At 33.1% G+C, this 22,771-nt stretch overlaps 1 protein-coding gene and 1 long non-coding RNA gene across 3 annotated transcripts; one reads left to right on the forward strand and one right to left on the reverse strand.

The window, feature by feature from the left end:
- Positions 1-2,516: 2,516 nt before the first annotated feature.
- LOC101207069 (phospholipid-transporting ATPase 3) lies at positions 2,517-15,784 on the reverse strand. 2 transcript variants are annotated; one of them, XM_004135163.3, is made up of 27 exons: positions 15,394-15,784; positions 15,036-15,101; positions 14,113-14,174; positions 12,955-13,036; positions 12,689-12,799; positions 10,970-11,047; positions 10,759-10,855; positions 10,094-10,200; positions 9,868-9,933; positions 9,261-9,382; positions 9,101-9,185; positions 8,926-9,003; positions 8,709-8,825; positions 8,458-8,607; positions 8,284-8,388; positions 7,331-7,473; positions 6,815-6,916; positions 6,657-6,720; positions 6,369-6,581; positions 5,462-5,627; positions 5,261-5,340; positions 4,922-5,161; positions 4,402-4,623; positions 4,031-4,198; positions 3,510-3,872; positions 3,307-3,413; positions 2,517-3,151 (listed from the first exon to the last, which is right to left on the reverse strand). In XM_004135163.3, the coding sequence occupies exons 1-27, from the start codon at positions 15,574-15,576 to the stop codon at positions 2,845-2,847; spliced, it is 3,684 nt and encodes a 1,227-aa protein (XP_004135211.1). In that variant the 5' UTR covers positions 15,577-15,784; the 3' UTR covers positions 2,517-2,844. The 2 variants fall into 2 exon arrangements, with proteins under 2 accessions (XP_004135211.1, XP_031741649.1); XM_031885789.1 differs by lacking the exon at positions 14,113-14,174 and having other exon boundaries at positions 15,394-15,573.
- A 2,874-nt stretch (positions 15,785-18,658) lies between these two features.
- On the forward strand, positions 18,659-22,566 carry LOC116403774. The gene is made up of 2 exons (XR_004216602.1): positions 18,659-18,882; positions 19,572-22,566. It is a non-coding gene; the product is annotated as an uncharacterized LOC116403774 (long non-coding RNA).
- The last annotated feature ends 205 nt before the right edge of the window (positions 22,567-22,771 follow it).

The raw sequence follows: 22,771 nt of genomic DNA on the forward strand, positions 1-22,771 counted from the left end.
AGGGTTGGTAAGACAAATAGTTGTCATAAAAAAAAACTTATTTAAAAGAAAACAAGAGAAAAATCTTTTGCACTATACACTACCTAAACGAATATTGATGTTAATTATACGTATTAAATTGTGAGTGTAAAAGAAGCTTCGTTAATTAGCAACTATTGATTTGTACTCTTTTTTATGATATTAGAGGTTGGATATCTCATTCTTATTATAAAAATTAAAGTAAGTTAAAACACTGTGGATGAATCTATTGAAATGAAGTTATGTACCCTTCAAGTAATGACTATATACATATAATTTCAATATTAATGTCGAATGAACATGTTGACGACGTATACTCGATAAACCTCTAAACTTCAAATTTAATAATTCTGTACATGGTGTAATATTTTTATATGTTTACCTCTATAAACTATCTGTTAATTTATAGGACTTAATGATACTTAACATACATATATATTATATTAAAGAATGAAATAATTAAAAAATGGAAGAGTGATATAACATTGGGAATAGAATAATGGAGTGTGAGAGCTGATGGGTTGTGAAGTAAATTAGTATCGTATAAAAGAAATAAATAATTGGGTAAAGGATTGAGCTGGAATGCATTTGGAAGAATACACAAAATTACATAGAAAAAGTTACAATATTTATTTATGTAATGTTCTTTCTAAGTTTTGTTAATTTTTTGGGTTTTTTCAAAAGCATCTTCAAATTTTTGCTTTTTCCATATATCTTTCTTCACCCTCAAGCCCTCACTCACACACACACACACACCTCCATGGTTGGAGATTCAAATCCTCCTCAATTTTGTTCTCTAACTATAACATATATATACAAAATTGACTGTGATCATTATCATTAGTTGGTCTAATGGTAAATTAGTCTTTTAGTCCTCAATAAATCTAAGTTTAATGTTCAATTTTTACACTTCTTTTCAAATTATTTTTACTGAAGTATAAAGCTAAGTCTCATTGACAAAATTTCTACTACTACCACTAATATTAATTGTACATAGAATAGATACATGATATGCATATACTCAAATGTCAATACTGAAGTTTTCTTCCCGTATGGGTTAAATTACCAAAAAAAAGGAGAAAAAAAGGTCAACCTTTTTCTTCACTCAACAAAAGTTCCAATATTAACCATCTAACTTTTTTCTGAACTTGCTATATTTGTCCTACTTAGAGACTTGATTATGTATTTGAAAAGTTTAAACTATGATAATGTGAACTTTTGAACTTAAGAGAAGGTATATACATATCAATTGCCGTTTAATAAACATCTAAAATCAATCAACTTAGTCGCTAAATTTGTTATATTTATTTATCAAATCACTTGAAGTTGAACAGGGTACTTAAAAGATAAGAGTTAAAAACAACCAAGTTTGATTTTTTTTAATCTAAAATAATTATGAATTTTCTTGTTTCTAATGATTTTGTAGTGGAAATGACATAAAGGTTAATTGGTAAATTAGTTCAGATATTAAAAATTGAAGATTAAAAGTAACATCGTTGTTTAAAAGGACTAAGGGAAGTGGAAGCAACGGGGATTCTTTCTGCTTCATGGTGGAGCTTAAAGAAGGTTAAACCTACAAAAAATATACATATCTATAACTATTATTAATTACGGCTAATGAAAGATTTTAATATTGAAATATATATATATAAACTTTGGAAAGACTGTTACAAATCTCATTCTCATGGATTCGTACAAGACAACTTTGTAATATGTTCCCACTAATTTTGATATGATTATGATCACTGCTGGAACAATATTTCATTTAATGTTTATACAAATCCTCAAAGCAATGATTCTAATGCCCAAATGCCATTTTAATTTTAAGTTGTCCATGTGTCGTCTTGTATAAAACCCTAAATAAAAAAGAAAAGAAAAGAAATTTATACTGAAATTAAATAGTTTTAGTTGGTCATGGAATTTAAAACTCTTCCATTTAAGTAAATAAAGATGTGATAGATAAAATGATTCTTGGTTTATGTTGTCTCAAAAATAGACAGCATATATATGATGCACCACATAATTAAGTTCTTAATTGACATCTACACAAATTATTGACTATTCAAAAGGTTATAGTCTCAAATTCTTTCACATTTTGAATAGTTTTTCCACTCAAACAACCAAGCAATAGATTTTTAAAACTAAAAGACAATATAAGTTGTGTTTTTCTAGCTTTAAAAAAAAAAAAAAAAAACTGTAAAAGCATTTTCTAATTGGCAAGAAGTGAAAATTGGATTGTGGCTATTTCGAGAAGTCAAAATCTTTGAGGAATTTGAATCTAATTAGGCCGCAACCAACCTTACAAATTCTTCGAATTGAATATTTATTTTCAAATTTTGGTCAGAGTTTTTGGCTCAGAAAATATTTGACCACAATATCACATCAAAGATGCTATATTTTGAATTTTGTGTATTAAGCAACCATCTTGAAATAGAGAATCCAAGAAGCCATAAGCTGATAAATTTTCCAGACGATGGAGGAAGTAAAAGCAAAAGCACTTGAGTTGAAAATTTAGCTAACTAGAGGCTGAGAAAGGTTAATGGTTAGCTAGAACCCAACCACCAGTCAAAAAATTACTTCAATTGGTATTAAAATTACATCGACATATCAATATATATACCCAATACCCATTACATTCCTAATAACCACTAGTCTCTCAGAAGGCAAAAAAAGACAACTAATGGGAGAGAGAGGAACCAAATGGTATGATGATGCTGCAAAATCAAATGCTAAAATATGGCACAGCAAAAAGCTAACACTAATGATTTTTCTGAGGTTCATCTTTTGATATGAAAAATTTTGTACAATAATCCTTAAATCTCTACCTTACTTCTTTTCCCTAATCTTTGGTCTTGACTTCACACTGGCTCTCCTAGCAACATCCCATGCCTTCTGTGGGGCATAAATACCAAGCTGTGCCGCAAAAAATGACTCGTAGCCAGGTGAGTCGAAAGCAAAGCCAGTGTGCTTTGATAATTCTCGGGGGAGTTGAGACATGGCGTAGCTTCTTGCCTCTTCCGGTGTAAGATGGTTTTGAATTTCAAGCAATCCTGCAGTTCCTCTACCTTCGGGTTCATGTCTATGTATTTCTTGTACTATCTGATAATCGTAGGGGAAAAACCATCTCTGAAGGCTGTATCAACATATAAAAAAAATCAAAGTGGAAAATATATTAGCAATAGAACAAAAATTGTAGATGAAATAAGATAAAACAGACCAAGGTTGGCCAATCATCCATCTAGAATCCGATGTATTTCCTATGTGATGTATAGTTCAAAGAATGCATACCCTTGGTAAGCGAAATCACAAAGAAGTGCAACAACGGGAACGAGGATAACAGCTACGTAAAAATATAATGTACTCATTAAGACATATATGACGAAATATACATTTTCCTGCAGCAAAAGGGACAATAATAAAGTGAGTGTTAAAAGAAAATTAATAGATTAAAATTGAACTTTCTGAGGGGTAAAAAAGGCAACAAAACTGACCTGCCTATCATGTGGTGTCATAATACCGGAATATAAGAAAATAAATAAGAACCATGCTAAAATGCTTCCCCCAACCGTAATGTAGTGCCACCGAGTAATTGAATTACAGATCATAAGCAGCCGCAAATTCACAGTCACTACAATGCATGTGAAAGTCATCGTGCTGATATCCCACAGACCAAACACCTTGCCTGATGACGATTGACTACTGGAACTAGAAGCGGTTACAAAATAGTAAAAGACTAAAGATTGGTAAACGGAAAAGAAAGCCCAAGTTGTCACAACTCTCCACTTGAAAAACACATTTCTTATTCCCTCTCTGTAGAGCTCAGGGTACTTTTTGGAAAGGGCAGCACTGACATCCTAGCAAAATATATATATTGTGAATATTAATTGGTAGGAGAGAGAAAGGATAGATTTCATCTGAAAAAAACAAAAGAAAATCTACAAGAACTATAGCCATCTCTTCAATAGCAGACCGTTACGTGCATTGAGCAGCGTAGTAAGAAAGAATGCAATACCTTGTCAAATAGTCCAACAATTATTACAGGTAGTGCGGTGAATATGACATTATAAAGTGACTGGAACCAATCGTCGTAGAATCTTTGACCAGAAAACCCAGTTTGGAAGGTAAACCAAAACTGAGTTAAAGTGAACGTAAGATTCTTGTAAAAGAAGTATGTGACAACCTGCCAAAGCACAAGTGTGTTCATTATGGAAAAGTCTTGTGAAATAAGGATGTATTTGAAAGTGGCTTAAAAAATAACAAACGTAATTTTAACCATTGCGAAAACACTCTCAAACATGCCCTAAATGTCATAACCAACTAATTAATGAGACAATGTGCAAGAATTCAGAGTGAGATAATAAGACGCAAAAAATAAGTTGGAACCTTGCATATTCGAAGATATGACCATCGTCCATGCACAAGAAGTAAATCTGTGAGAAAGCGAAACTGGGCAATAGCAAAATCACTAGCCATCACTGCTTGCATTCCCTCCTGCCCACTTATTCCAATGCCCACATGAGCTGCTTGAATCATGCTAACATCATTTGCACCATCACCAATACTAAGTGTTATTTTCTGTGCACCTTTCTTCACCAAACTTGTCACCTGCAAGAGATGATTACACAGTGACTGACTATTGAGCCAACTCACAATGATTAAGTTACTCAAAAGCTATCATATCATTTAATATAAAAGCAAGGTTTTCAATTACTAGATCAACCACATCAGTCCACCAGTATGGCACACAGAAGGTGACTCTCTGAAACATACATTCATATATTCTAATAAAAAAAATGTCTCTAAATAAAAGCAATAGACCTCTGTAGGCAAGTAGCATGATAATATTAAAAAATAACAGTAGCACATGCCGTGGATAATTAGTTGCTTTCTAAGGGAGGCTAACCTGCGCTTTCTGCAAAGGAGAAACTCGGCAGCAAACAACCGAACTACAATTCAAGCTCAATTTTAGTAAAGTAACTCGCAGACTTGGATCTAGTGCATACATCAAACATTTTCCATCTATAACGAGAGCCAATTTTGGTGGAGGGATAGAATGTAAACACAGCTGTGCTTCCTCAAGGCATCTCTTCAGTTCCTTTTTTACTTCTTCTCTAATAAAACGTGCAAGTTCTACTTGGTCACCCTGATAAAAATGCTAAATATTAGTAGAGTAGTAATATAGCTGAAAACCATATTAAGCAACATATAAGATCATCACTAGGCTAATATGCTGGAACCTTACCCTGTTCTCAACTTCTCTGATTTCATCCGTTTCTGAACTGATAATAAATTGTTTCATCTCATTGTTTATCAAATTGCAAGCTGAAAAAGATAAGAACTCCAGATAAATCAAATAGTTAGAAAAATAAATAGATAATTATCAAATTATTTAATTTGGCTATTGCTTTACTTTAGTTTAGCTACTGCCAAAATGTCAACCTACCATAAGCTATATTAATAGCAGTTTCCATCTTGTCTCCTGTTAGCACCCAAATCTTGATACCAGCTCTAGAAAGTGTCTGTATACAGTTTGGTACTCCTTCTTGAAGCTTATCTTCTATAGCAGTACAGCCAATCAAAATAAGGTCTTTCTCTATAAGTTCTGCAACCTGCATATTTTTCATTCGTACATGAGAATACCATATAATGTTTATTCAGTGGTCTAAAGATATGAGGTTCCAAATTAATTCCATCGACTCTTTAAATCAATGGAAGTACAGTTTAAAATACCATTCTCTTTCTCAGTCCATTCATGAAAATTTTAAAGGATGTCAAACACCATGATGGTAGAAATCATACACATGAGCCAAGAAACTTCCGTTCCATAAAACAAAACAGAGTAATGCTCACATGTTGACTGAAAAATATTACATGATTCTGATTCAATACACATTCAAGAATGGAGATGACATATTCTTTCTTTCTTTTTTCCCATATAATGGAAACAGAAAGCATTTCATTGATTGATGAAAGAGATGTAAAAAAATCCTACTTTTGAATAACTACAAGAAACTCCTCCCGTTTGTCATGAAGCAATAAGCTAAAATTACAAAAGAGTGGAGAATGACAATCTTTTGTAACTGTAGGCTTTTTATTATTATTAACCATGGGAAGGTTTCCTTTCTTCTCTTAATTTTTCTGTAGCTCTTTTAAGCAGGGTTTCTACCCACGGTTAGGTTGTTCCTTTTACTTTCCTCTTTCGAGCATATACCAAACCGGACTACATGTCCTGAGATGACGAATGGCTTCAATGACCATTATCGCAATCACCCTTCACCAGGAGGGCAGGGGTAGAAAAAAACGGTGTACTTTTCTACGGGGAAAGAAAATATCACAATTGCTTAACCCACCTCATCCAATTTCTTTTCACGATCTCTTAGTGAAGATTTAGCTTGAATGAATTTCTCGTTCCAGCTTTCATACACATCAGGATGCAAATCTCTGTAAGCAAGGCACAGGGTTCTCAGACCGGAAGATCCAAACTTCTCCAAGTGCTCCCTAGTTATATTCTTCAGATCATCATTTCCACCAGCCAATCTCTCATATACAACGGTATCAGCACCCTGGTCAGAGCAATTAACCACATGTCAATATATCTGACAAACAGAAAGCTAATTCGCAAAACATTAAAAGATTACCTTGCAATACAAGATAAGCCTGCCATCAGAATAACGACACACCACAGACTGACGCTTTCTTACACTGTTAACAAGAGCAAATACAATGGACAAATTTATATGGTTACTAGTAAAATCATATCGAGTTGAAGTATATTGAAGGAATACACTATACCAACCTATTGAACTCAAGTACATTGAGAATTTCATAAGAAACATCTTGGATTTTACCCATCTTCTCAACATGAGATTCACGAACATATATTGTAGTAGGGGTACGCCTGAGATAGTAGAAAGTGGGACAGATATTACTAGAAATACAATCCGAAACATTCTTCTATAATTAGTCCCAAAATCAGAATGAACAATAAACATTCCATAATTGAAGTTGAGCATTACATACTATGCCAAATGCCAAGGGTACATTTTTATGGCCATAATCAACATGGAATTTTTTTACAAGAAAAATACTCTTCCAATGAGTAATAGAAAAGGAAATATTTCAACCCTTTGCCAAAGCCACATGATGGAAAAGCCTCGTTGGACTGGGAGTAGACAAAAGTATCAAATGCATGGGTTTCTACCACCACACTATAAGACTAACATAATGCCCAAGTGAAGAGGAAACACAGTTCACTGGAATCTGTCGTGTAAACCTTGAACTCATGGAACATATTTATATGGGATGTGCAAACCTGTAAAAGAAGAAGCCAAAGTTTTTAGCAGCAGCCACCAAGGCAGCCTCATCAGGTGATGCGGCCTGATATGTGATCTTTTCTGGGGATTCATCACCCTCAGGAAGTACAGTATGACAAATAGCAAGGCATCTGAAAAATTCCTAAAAAAGGCAACATAACTATTAGTTATTGTATGTATCAATGATTCAAATACAAAAACCACTCCATCAACACAAAGAAAATTGTCAAAAGTTTATCCTATAAGATCTTTCCCACTTTGTTTAGGTATATTAATCATTATGATAAAACAAAAATTCTATGGGGAACTTGAGGATCACAGCAACGGTAGAAGCATAACAAGATATTACACTGAGGCAGCCATTAAGCTGAGCCATGAACAATCACAAGTTCAACCGTTAATCATAGAAATTCACTTTTTTTTTCCAAAATAAGATCATTTTAATGATAATTAACTGTGCAGGGGAACAAAAGACCCCAATCCAAAGAGTTGCAAAAAACTTCTCCATCCAATTGGTCAAAAGTTAAGTAAAACTATAAGAAAGAAAAGGAAAATTCAATTTACATCATGAACGAGTGAGGTAAAGAACATCTTCAAAAAAGACCAAGCAGACATTTTCCTTGGAACCAAAGATTCGATGATTTCTTTCGAGGCAACCAACCAAAAAATAATAACAATAAATAAAAAGATGAACTAAAAAAAATTCTTCCGAAAGATTCCCTTCTTGTACTTAAAAGGGATGGCAAGCATAATAGTTCAAAGAACACAAATACAACATGGGGGGGGAGGAGGAGGATATAATGAAAAAACCACAAAATCAAGAACTCACACCTAATTAAAGCTTCAGACGCTAGATGGTGTCCAAAATGTTAAGTTGAAGGTTCAGAGTCTATAACACACTCCTAACTGACCGTGTACACTAATTTAATTTGGTTAAAAATAGTTAACACACCTTACAAAGGTCAGAGTTGGGCTCATTTCTCCATGCTCCCCTCATAAGCCTAGGATCATCAAAGTTAAATCCCTTTTCTTGAACAGCATTGGCTGATTTGTGTGCCTGCAAAACAAAACTCTATAAGGGCCGATAACCTCATTCATCACTGAATATAGGGTACAGAACACAAACCTCTTCCACTTTCAAGCCATTCTGCTCAGCAATCCCCCTCTCTATTTCAGTGATACCAGTGCCATAAACCTCTCCACCAATTGAACACTTAAAGAACTCCATTAGATTCCTGGTAAGAGTACCAGTTTTATCTGAAAAGATGTACTCTACCTGATCAAAAGCCACAATTTAAAACCACCGAAATACAACCTTTGAGAAAATGTTACAATTTCCATATTGCTTCAAAAATATTTTATCAAGTAAATATGTACCTGTCCAAGTTCTTCGTTCAGATTGGAAGTTCTGGCCAATGCAGGGGTATTGCTATCAGCATGGAACATATTTAGATCCTTATTGATATATTGTGTCGATTGAATAAATTTGATCATCTGAAAATTGCATTAAGAGTAAAAATGAACCCCCAAATAGTGAATGTGTGCATTACTAAACTAATGCAGAACCAATTAAATGATGGATCACATTACCCACCTCAATGGAAACATAAAGAGAAATAGGAATGATTGTTGAGTATAGAGTAATCAAGGTAAACATGGTCAGAATGATAACCTGTGGAAATCACTATCCAGATCAACAGCATGAAAAAATGATGGTGGTGGTGATAAATAAGAAGAGAGAAAAAGATTAACCAATTACAAAAAATTACCAGGAATCGGTTGCGAGGGTTGAATTGGTTTTCGCCTCCCTTATCAAGAGCTAAGTAGTAGTACTCTTCGTTTACAAACACGCCACTAAAAATTCAACAACAAAAATTGAAAAACCACGAGTAGAAAAATTATCAAAAAAACTAATCAAGTATATCATACCTGCCAATGGCTCCAATCAAACACATCACAAATAGAGTAGCAAACAGCGTAAGTATAAGCTTGTCAAGTTTCTTTTCCAGAGTACTTCTTTTGGAGGGAACATTCATAGCATTCATCATAACCTGCATATTTATTCAATCCAAAAAGAGTTCACAAAAACTTGCATCATCGTTAAAACTTAAAATGTTGCAATTTCCATATTGCTTCAGAAAAAACATTACATTATTATTTACTAACAAGAATTTTTTTTTCTCCCTAACACCCTCACTCATTCCCCACCTAAATGGGGAATCCCTGCTCCGTTAGGAGTTGCAAAAGCCCTCTCTGATAAAGAGCTCAAAACGCCTTTTCATTTACATGCACATTCCAAATCCTCGTACGTTTCCTCAAGAACTCCATTGTTTATGCCCTTCTAGACATCCCATGAGATAAAAATGATTGGTTCCAGTTTTAGCTGAATCCTTAAATTTTGAAACTCGCAAAATAATCTGAAACTCGCAAAATAATCCATGATTTCTATATAATAACCTTGGGCACCTAAACCATAATAGTATTGTTATACAATCTAGTATGTCCACTAATTGAAGCAGGATAACAGTTAACAGACCTTCGTTTCATGGCCAGTAAAAATAACAGCCCCAACAATATACTCCGTATTCCTGAGACTGCATCCCTGTAAACCATCATAATGAGAAAGCATAAAAGTTAGGGTATTATTGAGAGGTAATGTTTCCTTTTAAAGCAAATATAGGAACTCTTTTAGAGCCATAAAAGTACAACAAATAGCAAGAAACCAAGTTGCAGCATTGAAAGGTAAAAAGAAAAGATCATACTCGCAGTAAAAGTTGGTTTGGGCTGAGAGGTAATGTTTGCTTCTGAATAATAACATTGCCTGTGAAAGTGTAGAGTGAATTGTTTGGTTGCTCACATTGTACTTCACCTGCATTTTGAAGGGGTAAAGAATAACCAATACTTTTCATGTATAATAATAAAAAAATGAACACACACACACACAGAGAAAACTAAAGAAACGAAATCATACATGGATGGAACCATAGATTATTTTCATGATCAATGACATTCATTCTAAGGGAGTATAACAAAGCAAAGACTCAAAATGACCAAGCAATTTGAACTAAAATTTGCATAGTCAATGTTTTCAAGAGATCATTTCATACCTTGAGATAGCATTGAACATACGAGGAGATATTTTTCACTTCCATAATGATGTATATTTTGTCATCATAAGTCCTTACAAATTGCTATTCACATCATAAAACATTTATTAAGTTAAAATACAGATGTTCAGCCTTCAGCTACCACATCCTTGATGCCAACGTCTACAAACAGGTGTTACCATGCATTGCATTTATTATGTCATAATGTTCACATTTAATCAACTTCTGAGTCATAAAGTAATCAAGAAATGCTTAATCATTCCATGACATAAATAGCTGCAAAACCCACAAGATGATAAAAATAAATAGAGAATATGAACCTTTAAATTCAGATGCCTTCTCTGGAGTCAGGTAATCCCAGGTCTTTTCCAGAGCTTTCCTAATCTTCAAATTTGTCTCGCCATCAAGGTTAGCGGTCTATGAGCCAAAAAAAAAATCAAATAATTGAACTTCCTGGAGGGCTGAATTCATCACCGTTCTAAGACCATCACTTATTCAGAACTAAATTGCAATTGAGATGGAAAAGAGAACCTCAATGTAGCAGACACCATCTGGATTTGTACTAGCAAGGAAAAGAAGATCAGCAGGAAAAAATCCATCTTGTCGAACCTGCATCCACGCCAAGGGAAGTTAAAGGTCACACAATAGAAAGACCTAATATATAGAGAGCTCAAATATATTATCTACCTTTCTCAACCACTGGACTCTAGGTTTTTCCTATGTAGAACCTCCTTTTGTAGTGAATTTCAATAATTTTTTTCTTAAGGATCTTTTCCTAGATTGGTTTTCCCTTCATGAAGGGTGAAAATCGAGTTTTATTGAGATTGAAAAATAAATAGATAAAAGAATGCAAAAGGATATATAAAATGATATCCCAACAAAAGAAGCCAAATAGACCTAAACTAACTATACAAAAATGAGATTCCATTCTAATAGAATAAAGCCTAACGAATGATTCTAAGAAATCCTTTTGTAGTGATCTTTCTATTCAATCGTTCATCAAAGTTTTTTTTTAAATAAGGTTTCATCAAAATCTGTAGGGTGCAAAAATGCTATTGCCCCTCATTCACTCAACCTAGCATAAGTCCTGACTATACCCGTGATCCACCTTAACCTTATATCTGCTTCATTCAATGACAACCCAACTCTCAGCATAGCCCTACCCATCCCATCAAACCGAAGGAGCAATACAACATTCGAAGGGGAGCAAGTGTTTTCTAATAAAGAAACAACCAACAAAGTGATAAAATCCATATGCCACCAAAAACAAACCAGCCACAAAGTCAAAAGAAGCCCCTCTACATAAATGAAAGGGAACAAGTGAACGTGGATGTTCTTTTTTCTTTTTTTGAAAGGATACAACACTTTTCATTGATATAATGAAAAAGCAAAAGCTCAATTCACAATATCACATAAAACAAAAAGGGGGGGGAAAGAAAAGGAAGCAGAAGAAGAAGCATAAGATAGAAAATTTTGCAAATAGATTGGATGGAGAACACCAAGAAGCAAATGTGGAAGGTAACAGAGATTAAAGAAGAGATCACCACTTGAAATATTCTAATTTGAGAAAACACTTTGTTTTAAAACCTATTCATGATATATTATTTAATTATTGATAATAAGATTAATCATAACCCTTAGATTGTTGGGTTCAGTGCCGTTTTGTGGAAATTATGGGTGAGAAAAATGCACGGTTTTTCCAAGGCAAAGATAGACCCTCCAAGGAAATCTTAGATCTATCAATCTTCCATGCTATATTTGGGTGTAAAATGCACATCCCTTTAACAATTTTAGTATAGATTTCCTTGTGGCAAATTGGAGACAACTTTTCTAACACTCTGGATTATTTCAATCAATCGATAAAATTGTTTCTAACCTAAAAAACCATTGGGTTTAGCGGTACTTTCACATAGAATGGTCATGTGATTGAATTATGTAATGTCCATTACCTCCTAATTAACCACTTAATTTTCAAGAACACAAATGAAGGGGAGTGTTACTGTATCGATATAATATTAAATGTATCATAATACAAAACTTAATTTTTAGATTCAGTAATGATTAAAAACAAAGAAAGCACATAAATATAAATCAATGCATCATTGTCAATCATAAGGAGGGGAAACAAACTCCTATCAGAGGCCAACCTTGTTCTTCAAATAATAGGATTCTTTTTCAGATATTCAAAATCATAATAGAGAAAATAACATTTGAAAGGTCATGTTAGCCATAAAATAAAACAGCACTTACCCTAACAATGTCTCCAACCTGCAACCTTTTCCACGGAACACTCTCCCACTTTTGATCTTGCAGCACATCTACAAGATTATTATTAATTGCCATATCATTCTGGAATCGTTTCTGCATGGCATGATTAAAATGTCATAACATAAACAAAGCAGCTATGCATTCAAAGGACCTTATATTTTTTTTTTTACATAGAGATTCTTTGCTTAAAAAAATTCAACGTTGGGGTTGAAACAATTGAAAGGCAAACATATAGTGAGGGCACTCACCCAGTCCTCAAATGCTTCTTTAATGAGTGAGACGAGTAGAACCAAACTTAAAGGGACCACATTTGTAATGGGATGCACGGGACTGCATAGTGAAAAATAATTAAAAAGGTAATCGCTAAAACAATATTTAACAGCCTGTACCATGCTCTAAAACCATAAAACTCAAACAAAATAAATCAATTGATTAAAAGCGATAGAATAATATAGAATTTTAAAGCAACACTCAATTAATTTTTCATAATTATAACAAGCTATACATAATATATAAATAAGAAAAGAAAAGAAGCTTGAGAAGAGTACAGAATATAAGCAAGATCAGCTAATTCATTTCTTCTTCTTTTATCCTTGTTTTGCTTGTACATGTAACAAACTCCATCGGGAAAAAATAACAATGAACAAGGCTAGACGACCATAGAAACCAATGGAGTTAAAGAAATAGAAAGAAAAAAAGTATATATAATAACAATAATTATTATTTTAAAAATTAGAATTAAAATTTCAAAGAATTCCTTTCTTTTTCCTTTCTTTTCTTTTAAAAAAACGAAGACCACAGAGACATCTTCAAGAGGAAGAAACAAGAACAGAGAGCTCCCAAAGAAAGTTACAATTGCTTTTCACCAATAGGAAAGTTAGCCTGTTCCTCTCAGGCCACATTTCCCATAAAATGGATCTATAGGTGTTTAACTAGAAGATCCTTGCTTTCGTCTTTAGAGGATGGCTGCAAGCATTATGTTTAAGAAATTTTTTATTGTTCAAAGGAAAAACCATTGTCTACCTTAAAACAATCAGCTAACAGAACCGCTCTTTTCTCTCAACCAAATTGACGATCAGCTAATATGTTAAATTGTACAATAAAAAAATCTGAATTCCATTTGAAATATCTGTAGTTTTCTAATGAATTTAACCACATGCTCTCTAATATACTAAATCGCCTGATCAGGATCTCATGAATTCCCATGGTATACCACTTAGCAATTAAAAATTTAACTACAATGAACTTATTACATGTTAACTCCAGAAAGATATTAAGAACAATACAGTAAGAATAAGCCAAAACAACGTGACATCTTCTACATATCCAACAATTGTTAAGAAACGATGAAAGGTGCAATTGGGGAATGCTACCCAGTGTGACTACGCTTCCATCTATTAACTAACCTGATGGGTGTGGTGGATAAGATTGAGATGGTAAGAAAGTATAGGTTAGCCACACGCCTGAACTGTCAGTTAAAAAAGGTACAGAACTCTAATCAGTGATGTTTCAAAAAAGTTATGATGGTAGCAGGGTTAAAAGAAGTTACACAAAGCAGCACCAATAAAAATGAAAATAAATAAATAAATAAAATAATATTTTTCAATAATGGCAATCGGAGAGCTTCTTTTTTTTTGGTAGTTCCTTTGGCCTCAATTTAGAGGATACTTATCTTCACTTCCTTTTCTTGAGTGTATTGCAGTTTACTTTTTCATTTTTTTGGACTATTTTCAAACATAGCAAAATGAACCAAAATATTTAGAAAATAGCATAGTCTATTTACGATGGACCATGATAGACCAAGATAGACCTACTAGTAGTCTATCTTTTCTTTTTAGTAAATAAATTCTTTTATACAAAATAAAAGTGAAAATTACAATAACGGAAGATACAACGTTTAGAATAGATTTAGTAAGATGAAGCTGGGGTAGTACCCACATCATTTGATCAGACAAAAATACCATTGGCTATCGTCTTCCAAAAATACTCTAATAATTCCTAAAGATAATTACACGATAAATCAAGTAAAGAACATGTTCTAGCCATTCACTTAAAAAACTGGAAGTTCCTAATAACATCAAAAAAATAAACTTGTCGTTTCCAATGTTCCTTGTTCTTGGACCAATAGTAGGATAGAAACTGCCCCTCCAGTTTTGAACAGTAAATTACTTGGTCATTATATAAATCATCAATGAAACAGCCATAACGTCTCTTGCATAAACGTTCTCAAAGTTCAATTACTCCCACCCTCCTAATCAAAAGAAAAGGCCCACCGAAGTAACAAAATGAACAAACAATACATAGACTTGGGACGCTTAAAATTAGTTACCTGTTCAAACAGCCCTTTCGGAAAGAAAGTGAAGAAGTTGTACTTAGTCGTAGAAACTGAATTCCCCTGCATACAACGTCAAATTAACAGCCATACAAATGCATAAAACGAAGATAAAAACAAAACAATTTTTGCTAAAGATAAGCCAACAAACACATATGTCCAAATACAAATCAAGCAACAGCTCCTCGATACTCCTTCCTCAAGAAACGTTTTACGAACCATAACCAATGTCCGGGAGTTATAACGAAACAAATAAAAGCCCGCATTACATCTATATCATGACCAAGAAACACCACCCAAAAAAATAAAAATAAACAAACAAACAAATCAATGCAATACTTGGAAATCATCAAACCTTGAATTTGACAAGAAGATTAGCGTCGCGATCATTGCAGAAGATGGTGCGATGTCCAGGTGCCTGTGGCTGGACTCGACCGAGTCGAACCGTTGTAGTAGAGGCGGTCCTCTCGTTCATTGCAGAATAATTACCACGCCCAAATCTCGAACTCGATGGTCTAACCCTATCCCATCCACTCATTTCCTCCCTCAAATTGCACCAAAGTCTCCCGATCCGGCGTCACCGAGTCGGTTTTTACGAAGGTAATCTAAAACAGCAAGAAGAAGAATAAGCAATCAATTCTCCGGTGGGTTCAATCAACGGTGAAACACGGAGAAACAGCGCCCCTTTCTTTTAGAAATGGAACTTTCTTCTTTAGGCCTCTTCTCTTTGTTTACGGGTATTATTTTTGCAATATTGAAATTTGACCCTGCGTTTTCATATTTTTCTCCTTTGCCCAGTCACGACCGCCACGTCACCCATCGTGTGATGTACCGAACTCGGAAAGCGCGTGGTGGTGCATACGGAAGTTGGCGGCTTTTCAACGGTTTTCGTTTTTCTATAAACGAAACATATCACGTCCCGTTTAACAGTCTTCGCGACGGCGAGCGTGATGCTCAATCCCGCGAAGAAGTTTCTCTGTCATGTACATAAACGGGAGCAGTTGGCGCTCTAATTAACTCTTTAATTCATGATTAAGGACGTTACTTGCCTTCACGTGGTAACCCCTCCATAATGACACGTGTACTTAATTAACTTCTTTGAAAACCGAATTATTTTCTTTTCTTTCGTATATCTAATAACATTCTATAAGTTTGTTATCGTTCTTAACTTCCTTTGTATTCGTGTTAAATTTTTCTGAAGTAAGGGATAGTTTGTTCTGTATAGCCTACACATCTCACTTATCAACTTCGCTTCTTAGTAACGTATATATCACTATTTGGACATTTTTCAATATCTCGAACATGTCTAGAGTCTTGAATGTCCTTTTGAACCATTAAAGCATAGTTTCTTGGATTTTCGTGTTGAAAATACCAACCTAACATGTTGTTCATACAAACATACATTTTATTGCTTATTTTAATTTATAATTTAAGTAGATATTATCAATTATGCATTTTGTTTCATATTATATACGGTCAAATTTAAATTTAAATCTGTATATGTTTTATAAGAAAAAAATAAAATAATATATAGTGTTTCATTCAAAAAAACTAATGTATAAAATAATAAAGTTGTGAAAATTTAAATGGTAAATTCAAATTAACAAAAACAAGTATGTTATGTAAGTTCACACTAATTGTAACTCGGTTCGCAAATTTGTGTAAAGTTAAGACATTTTTTTATATGAACCCACAAAACAAATACATTTGTCAAAATATTCATAGATATGTTTTAAAACATTTGTACAAAAACAAATATTGTTATATAAAAACACGTGAAATCTATAAATTCATACATTTAGATATTGGTAGGAATATTTATTCAAGAGAGAGATATTATATGAATATGTAGAAGCTTGTCCAATAAAATAAGTTGTTAAAAACATAACATCAAATATTCAATAAGTCATACAAAGAAAAAAAAAATGTACACATTTGAAGAAAAATAGTTTTAGGGAGAATAACTTAAATTATCACAATTGAAGTCTCATGTCACTTAGAGCAAAGAATAATTTTAGACTGCACACCCTAACTACTAACTAGTATTAATCACGTTAAATCCAAAACTTTATTTATAACGAGTTAGATTACTCTACACTGTTCTGCTATGTGAATTTGTATTTTTTAATGTGTCATTGTGATTCATTCATGAGTTAATTAAGGTTAGAAAAATGTAATTAAATTTATAATATCAATTTATGTATGCATTTTAAAATACTTAGATAATTGACATAACATTACAATTAACATGGACGGAAGTTTGATCTCTTTCTATAATTATTGTTATAAAGATAATTTCTCATGTAGATGACAATAGTTTGATAGGGTGTTAGTATAATAGTTTATGTTGTTTCCTACAAATACATATATTAAAACGATATCAACTTACACTCTTAGTTTTCGATGTTGTAAAATTAAATCACAAACTTTCACTAATTGCATAAATTCACAACTTTCTTTCAAGTTTGTTTGAACAGTTTCACGTAAGATTTATACTAGCTTCAATTGAACTACGAAGCTTTCATAAATTAATCAATTTACACCCTTTATTTTTTAACATAATTTTTTTAAAAAATATAACATTTGACAACATATCTACACCTCATAGAAAAATCAAATTTAATAAATATTGTCTTTGTGGTTTTGTTACGTGGAGTGCGAATAGTTTGTCAGATTTTTATATTTTGAAAATTTTCCAAATATTGAAATTATTTTGAAAAACGTAAGTATCAAGTGGTATGAATGTAGGCTTATTCAAATGTTAAATTATTGAATAAAACTATATCTCGTTATAGGTGGACGATGTCTATTGTCTCCACTTAATCTTTTGGACTAAGCATCATGTGGTACGAGAGGGGACGTAACAATAAGCCTGAGATATTTGTTAAATTTATGTATGGATATAGGTCAAAATTCATCTATTGATTTCATATGAAAGACATTTTCAAATATAGTTTAATGATTTAAAATGTTTAAAAAATACAACAAAGTTTAAAATTTAATCGACGTCAATCATTGACAAAATTTGAAATTTTATTACGTTTTGTAAATATTTTCCCAAGTTGTACACTAATTTAGTGGATAACTTAGATATAAATTAACCGTTACAAAAAAAATATTATAGAAAATTATTGTAGATGACAAAATTGCTATTTTTTTTTATAAAATATAATAAAATTTTAAATTTTATTAGCATATATGGTTGATATAGTATAAAAATTGGTTATATTTTAGAAATATTTTAGTACATTTTTCTATATTTGAAAATATCAAATATTAATTTTCATTATCTACCAACCCTTTGATTTCAACAAATTTTTAATGTGCTATACAATGATTTTTTTTCTTTTTGTACTAATAACACGGTGGCGAAGAACGTGCAGCTAAAGTTGGTGACATTAGGAAAAAACGACTGTGCAATGAAATGCTACACATAATAAACAATACATACTAGTTGTCATGGCTATTAGACCGATTTGCCAATTGTCTTCATCCATCTGTTCAGCTCGTTTGATTAATCAAATCCCATCAAACTATATGCATAAATTACTAAATAAAATAGCATTTATACATAAATAATTAAGTTGTATTATTTCCACAAATCTGGTTGTATTTCTAGATATTTTTAATAACAATCGAATGGAGTCGCCCTAATTTACGTCGTCTCACATGAATGATGCAAATTGCAAAAAGGTTCGAAATACAAAACTGCCCGCGCTATCCTCCAAAGCGCGCTACTCTTTTCGAAAAGAAGCTAAAGGACATAGTTGGAGGGAACGATCAGCAAAGAGTTCGGTTGAGTTCAGTTCAGAATAGTCTAGAGATTCATATATTCTTACACGAGGTTTGTATTCACTAGTCGCTCCATTTCCATTCCTACAGTTTGTTTCACTTTCAACTCCCAATTTATTCCATGGGAAAGTTCTGCCCAGATTTCTGGTTTGGAAAGTTATGTTTCGTAGTCCCATTTATTGGAAATCATGATGCATATCCTTATTCCATACACATTGCGATTTGTGCAAAGGCTGTTGCTAATTTAATTAGAATTAAGCATACTCACACCGCGTGTTTCAGAATCAGGTAAGCGAAGTGTAGAATGATTATCTATATTTTGATGGGTATCGTGGAGGAATTTGAAAATACATAGCTTAAATCAAATGTGTCTAGTCAATGTGCACGGATCAAAACTCTAGTTAGTCTTCTTTCAGCAGAAACATCACAAACTTAATGCGAAACATCACGAACTTATCCAGATGATTTTCCCTTAGGAATGATTGATAGGTCTGACTTCTCAACCAAGAAGTGGGGGGTTGATTCCACCTCCTCAAAACATAGCAAACTTATCCAAATCAAATGTCACTTAAATTTTGTGGAAGTTACAATCATAGCATATAGAGGGAACAAATATTAGATAACATGAAGTTTCATCTCAAAACCAATGAATAATAAGAATAGTAAGTCATGCTTATGCTTGTTTTTTTCACCGGATCCTTATTTATAAGTAATAGTTTTGTTATTTGTGCTTGAACTCAGGAGTCACTGCTTGTTGGAAATTAAACGGAGTTTGTTTGTTGTCTTAGTTGAGAATCACTAACTCGATCTCACGTAGAATGGTTTGAACCACTTGAAAAAGAGGCATTGCTTGCAAAGCAAATGGTGGAATGCAACACACTTTGAGCAAAAAGAGGGAACAGGCAAGTTGTTACTACTCTAATTCATTTTAGATGGATGAAATCTTTTAGATTTACTTACATAGTTATATATTACAAGAGATGTGGTTTAAAGTTTTTTTTTTACTCGTCTGGCATGTTGTTGGTGGATTATTGAGTAGAATGGATAAGGCCTATGCATATTAAATGGTACTTTTGGGTGTGTAGATAAAATCGAGCATTTGAAAATCTTAAACTATGTTTATCAATGTAATCATGGTTGATGGAACAGGCCAAAAATGGTTGTTTATTTATTTGGTGAAGTGTTTTTTTAAATTTTTTTATGTGGATCCATTTTCTTAGCAAGGAATTCCCAACTTGTGCTTCAATAGCCTGTTAATTATAGATCTGGTTAAACTGAAAGCCCTTTTTCTTTTGGCCGTTCAGTCCAGAAAATTATCGCTAGGCTACAGCTACTGTTGCAAATGGGCCAGTGACCATGGGAAATTAATTGACCTTATAATCCCCTTGACAGTGATCTACATGTCAAAAAAGAAAAAAAAAAATTAACTGTGTCTTCACGTTCATGGCTTTTCTCCCTTCCACTTGTCATGTTGCAAATGGATGGACTATGTATCGGTTCTTAATTTTTCCCCCTCAGCAATACTGTACACCAAACACGTACATTTTTATTTTCTAAAATCACAAATTTTTTTACCCTTGTCATGAATAAAGATTCTGCTGACAATGATAGAGGACGATATGTTGAGAGACCCTTAATATATTGATTTTGGGTTTAGAATCCTTATTTGATAAACTAACATAGAACTATGATTTAGATAGAAAAAGACTTCTATTCGATTTTAATCCTGACCTTGTAAACAAACTCCAAGATTGGTGCATGTTTCGAGCTCGGAAGTATAGAGCACACTGCTATGAGACTATACTTCACTGCTAAATTGAACTTTGATGACAGCATGTAAGTTCATCATTCTTGGTGAGTGGTACATGTGCAAATGTGCAATTTACATCATTTTAACTTTGGGGTGCTTAGTTTAATGTTGGAATGCAATGACATAGTTCAACTAATCAAAACATTATACATCTTATGATCCAATGATTCCAATCCCTACCTTTGAATTGTTGAACTAAAAAAACTTTTAAAAGCTTCTAATGAATTAAAGCCAAATTCAAATGTCTCAATGGTTGGCTGCATTAAAAAATATATTTTAAAATTTTAAAAGCATTTAAATCCACTTTTAAATCTTTTTAGGAAACCGTTAATACTTTTTTTCCTAAATGTATTCGTTGGAAAATTTTGTCATCTAAAGATGTTATTCGGTAAGCTGTCCAAACATTTTTTTGAAGGATAGATGTGATAAGAGAGCTAAAAACAGATAAGGTTCTCAGCTCAAATAAAACACAGAATACCCTGTTGGATAAAACCCCATAAAAAAAAGTTCTTTTGACCCCTACTTGGGGAAGAGACACTACAAAAAAAGACTTGCAGGGAAGCTAGGCCTCCGTCAACATAGGGTATGTTCAAACTTATTGCAAAACCTATCATAAAAAAAAAAATCTCAGAATGGTGACCAAATTGCTTTATTAGTAGTAGCTTCAAAGTTTTATATGCAATGATTTACATATAAAGCTTGACGTTACTAATAAAGCAAACCTAAACAACTGTGAATTTACTATTCGAAATTTTACATATAAATCAGGTGAACGAATTCCCACAGTGAAGAATTAATGGAAAAGTAAGCTTAGAAAAGTTAGTCCTTGCTACTTAGTAGTTGCATTTTGAGATTTGATGCTTAAAAGACAATTATTTTATGCCTTTTCTTTTCTCTTGTTAAATTCAATCATTGGCTTATTTGGGCTCTAAATCCTACCCTCAGAATAGAAGTTTGTTTGATAGCTTTTGTATGTTATAGATCTTGTTGTCACTGTCTAGATGTAATCCACTGGAAGCCAATTTCACGCGACTGGCAATTTGGGGTCCATTTGTGAACAACTACAACAGCCCATTCTTCAAATCAATTCTTTAGGGCTGGCCATCACCAACTCATCAATAATATATTGGCCCTTAGATGTGTTGAAGTGAAAATTTCAATATTTTGGGCACAAGCTTTAGCCGGTAGGGACAAAAGACTCAAAACTCAAACTCCACATCCTTTTTAATTTTAATTTCTTTTTTGTCTTTAGCTGGCAACTTTTCTATATACTAAGCAGTTGATTTAGAAGTTAGGAGAGGGAGACAAAGTTGATTTAGAATTTTAGGGGTAGCTCATCCGTCTGGCTGTCATCCAACGAACAAGTAAAAGCAACCGAGTCTATGAAAGGGGTGGGGGTTGGTTGCAGACACGGATTCCTTTCTTGGCTTTCATATTATTATTTACATTTCTTTTTCTTATAGACTTCATTGAATTATTGCTGGATGTTGACAGAGAAACTAACACCATTGAAAATACTGTTCATATTTCTAGCTTTGTACTATTACGTTTCCTTTTTCTTGCTCTGACACCCTTCAATTTTACACTTTCAGTGTTAAAAGAAAGACATGGCCGGCAGTGTTATATCTCCTTCTATACTATATTATATAGCTTGTTGTTTGTTGTACTTGTGCCCAACTTTTGCTTGAACCACACGTGAGATCTTTTTTCCCCAACCTACAGCCTGCATTTATTAGTAGTCCTCCTAACCCTTTTCTAGGGACCCGGCTTACATCTGGTTGCATAAATTATTTCTAAACATCAAATTTTTCTACCTTGTGTTTTCTAGTTTCAACTGTATCTATTCTCGTGTAAATCTTACATTAAATTCGTTTGAATTTTGGTGGGGAGTATTTTACTTCCAGTCCAAAGTTTTTTTTTGGTCCATTTATTTTCCCTATGCTCTAGTTTGATTTTGTGTTGTGTTCAAAACAATACTACGTGACACACTAGAGTTGCATTAAAGTAGTATGCGCTGGGTTGTATATCAAATTTTGAGATGAATGACCCTTTTTGGTTGTAAATATGATTTTAAAATTTTGTTAAAAATACACTTTTGTCTTTGAGTTTTGGGTGTGATAACATTTTGGTC

This window comes from Cucumis sativus, chromosome 5 (assembly GCF_000004075.3).
Source record: "Cucumis sativus cultivar 9930 chromosome 5, Cucumber_9930_V3, whole genome shotgun sequence".
Taxonomy (NCBI): Eukaryota; Viridiplantae; Streptophyta; class Magnoliopsida; order Cucurbitales; family Cucurbitaceae; genus Cucumis; species Cucumis sativus.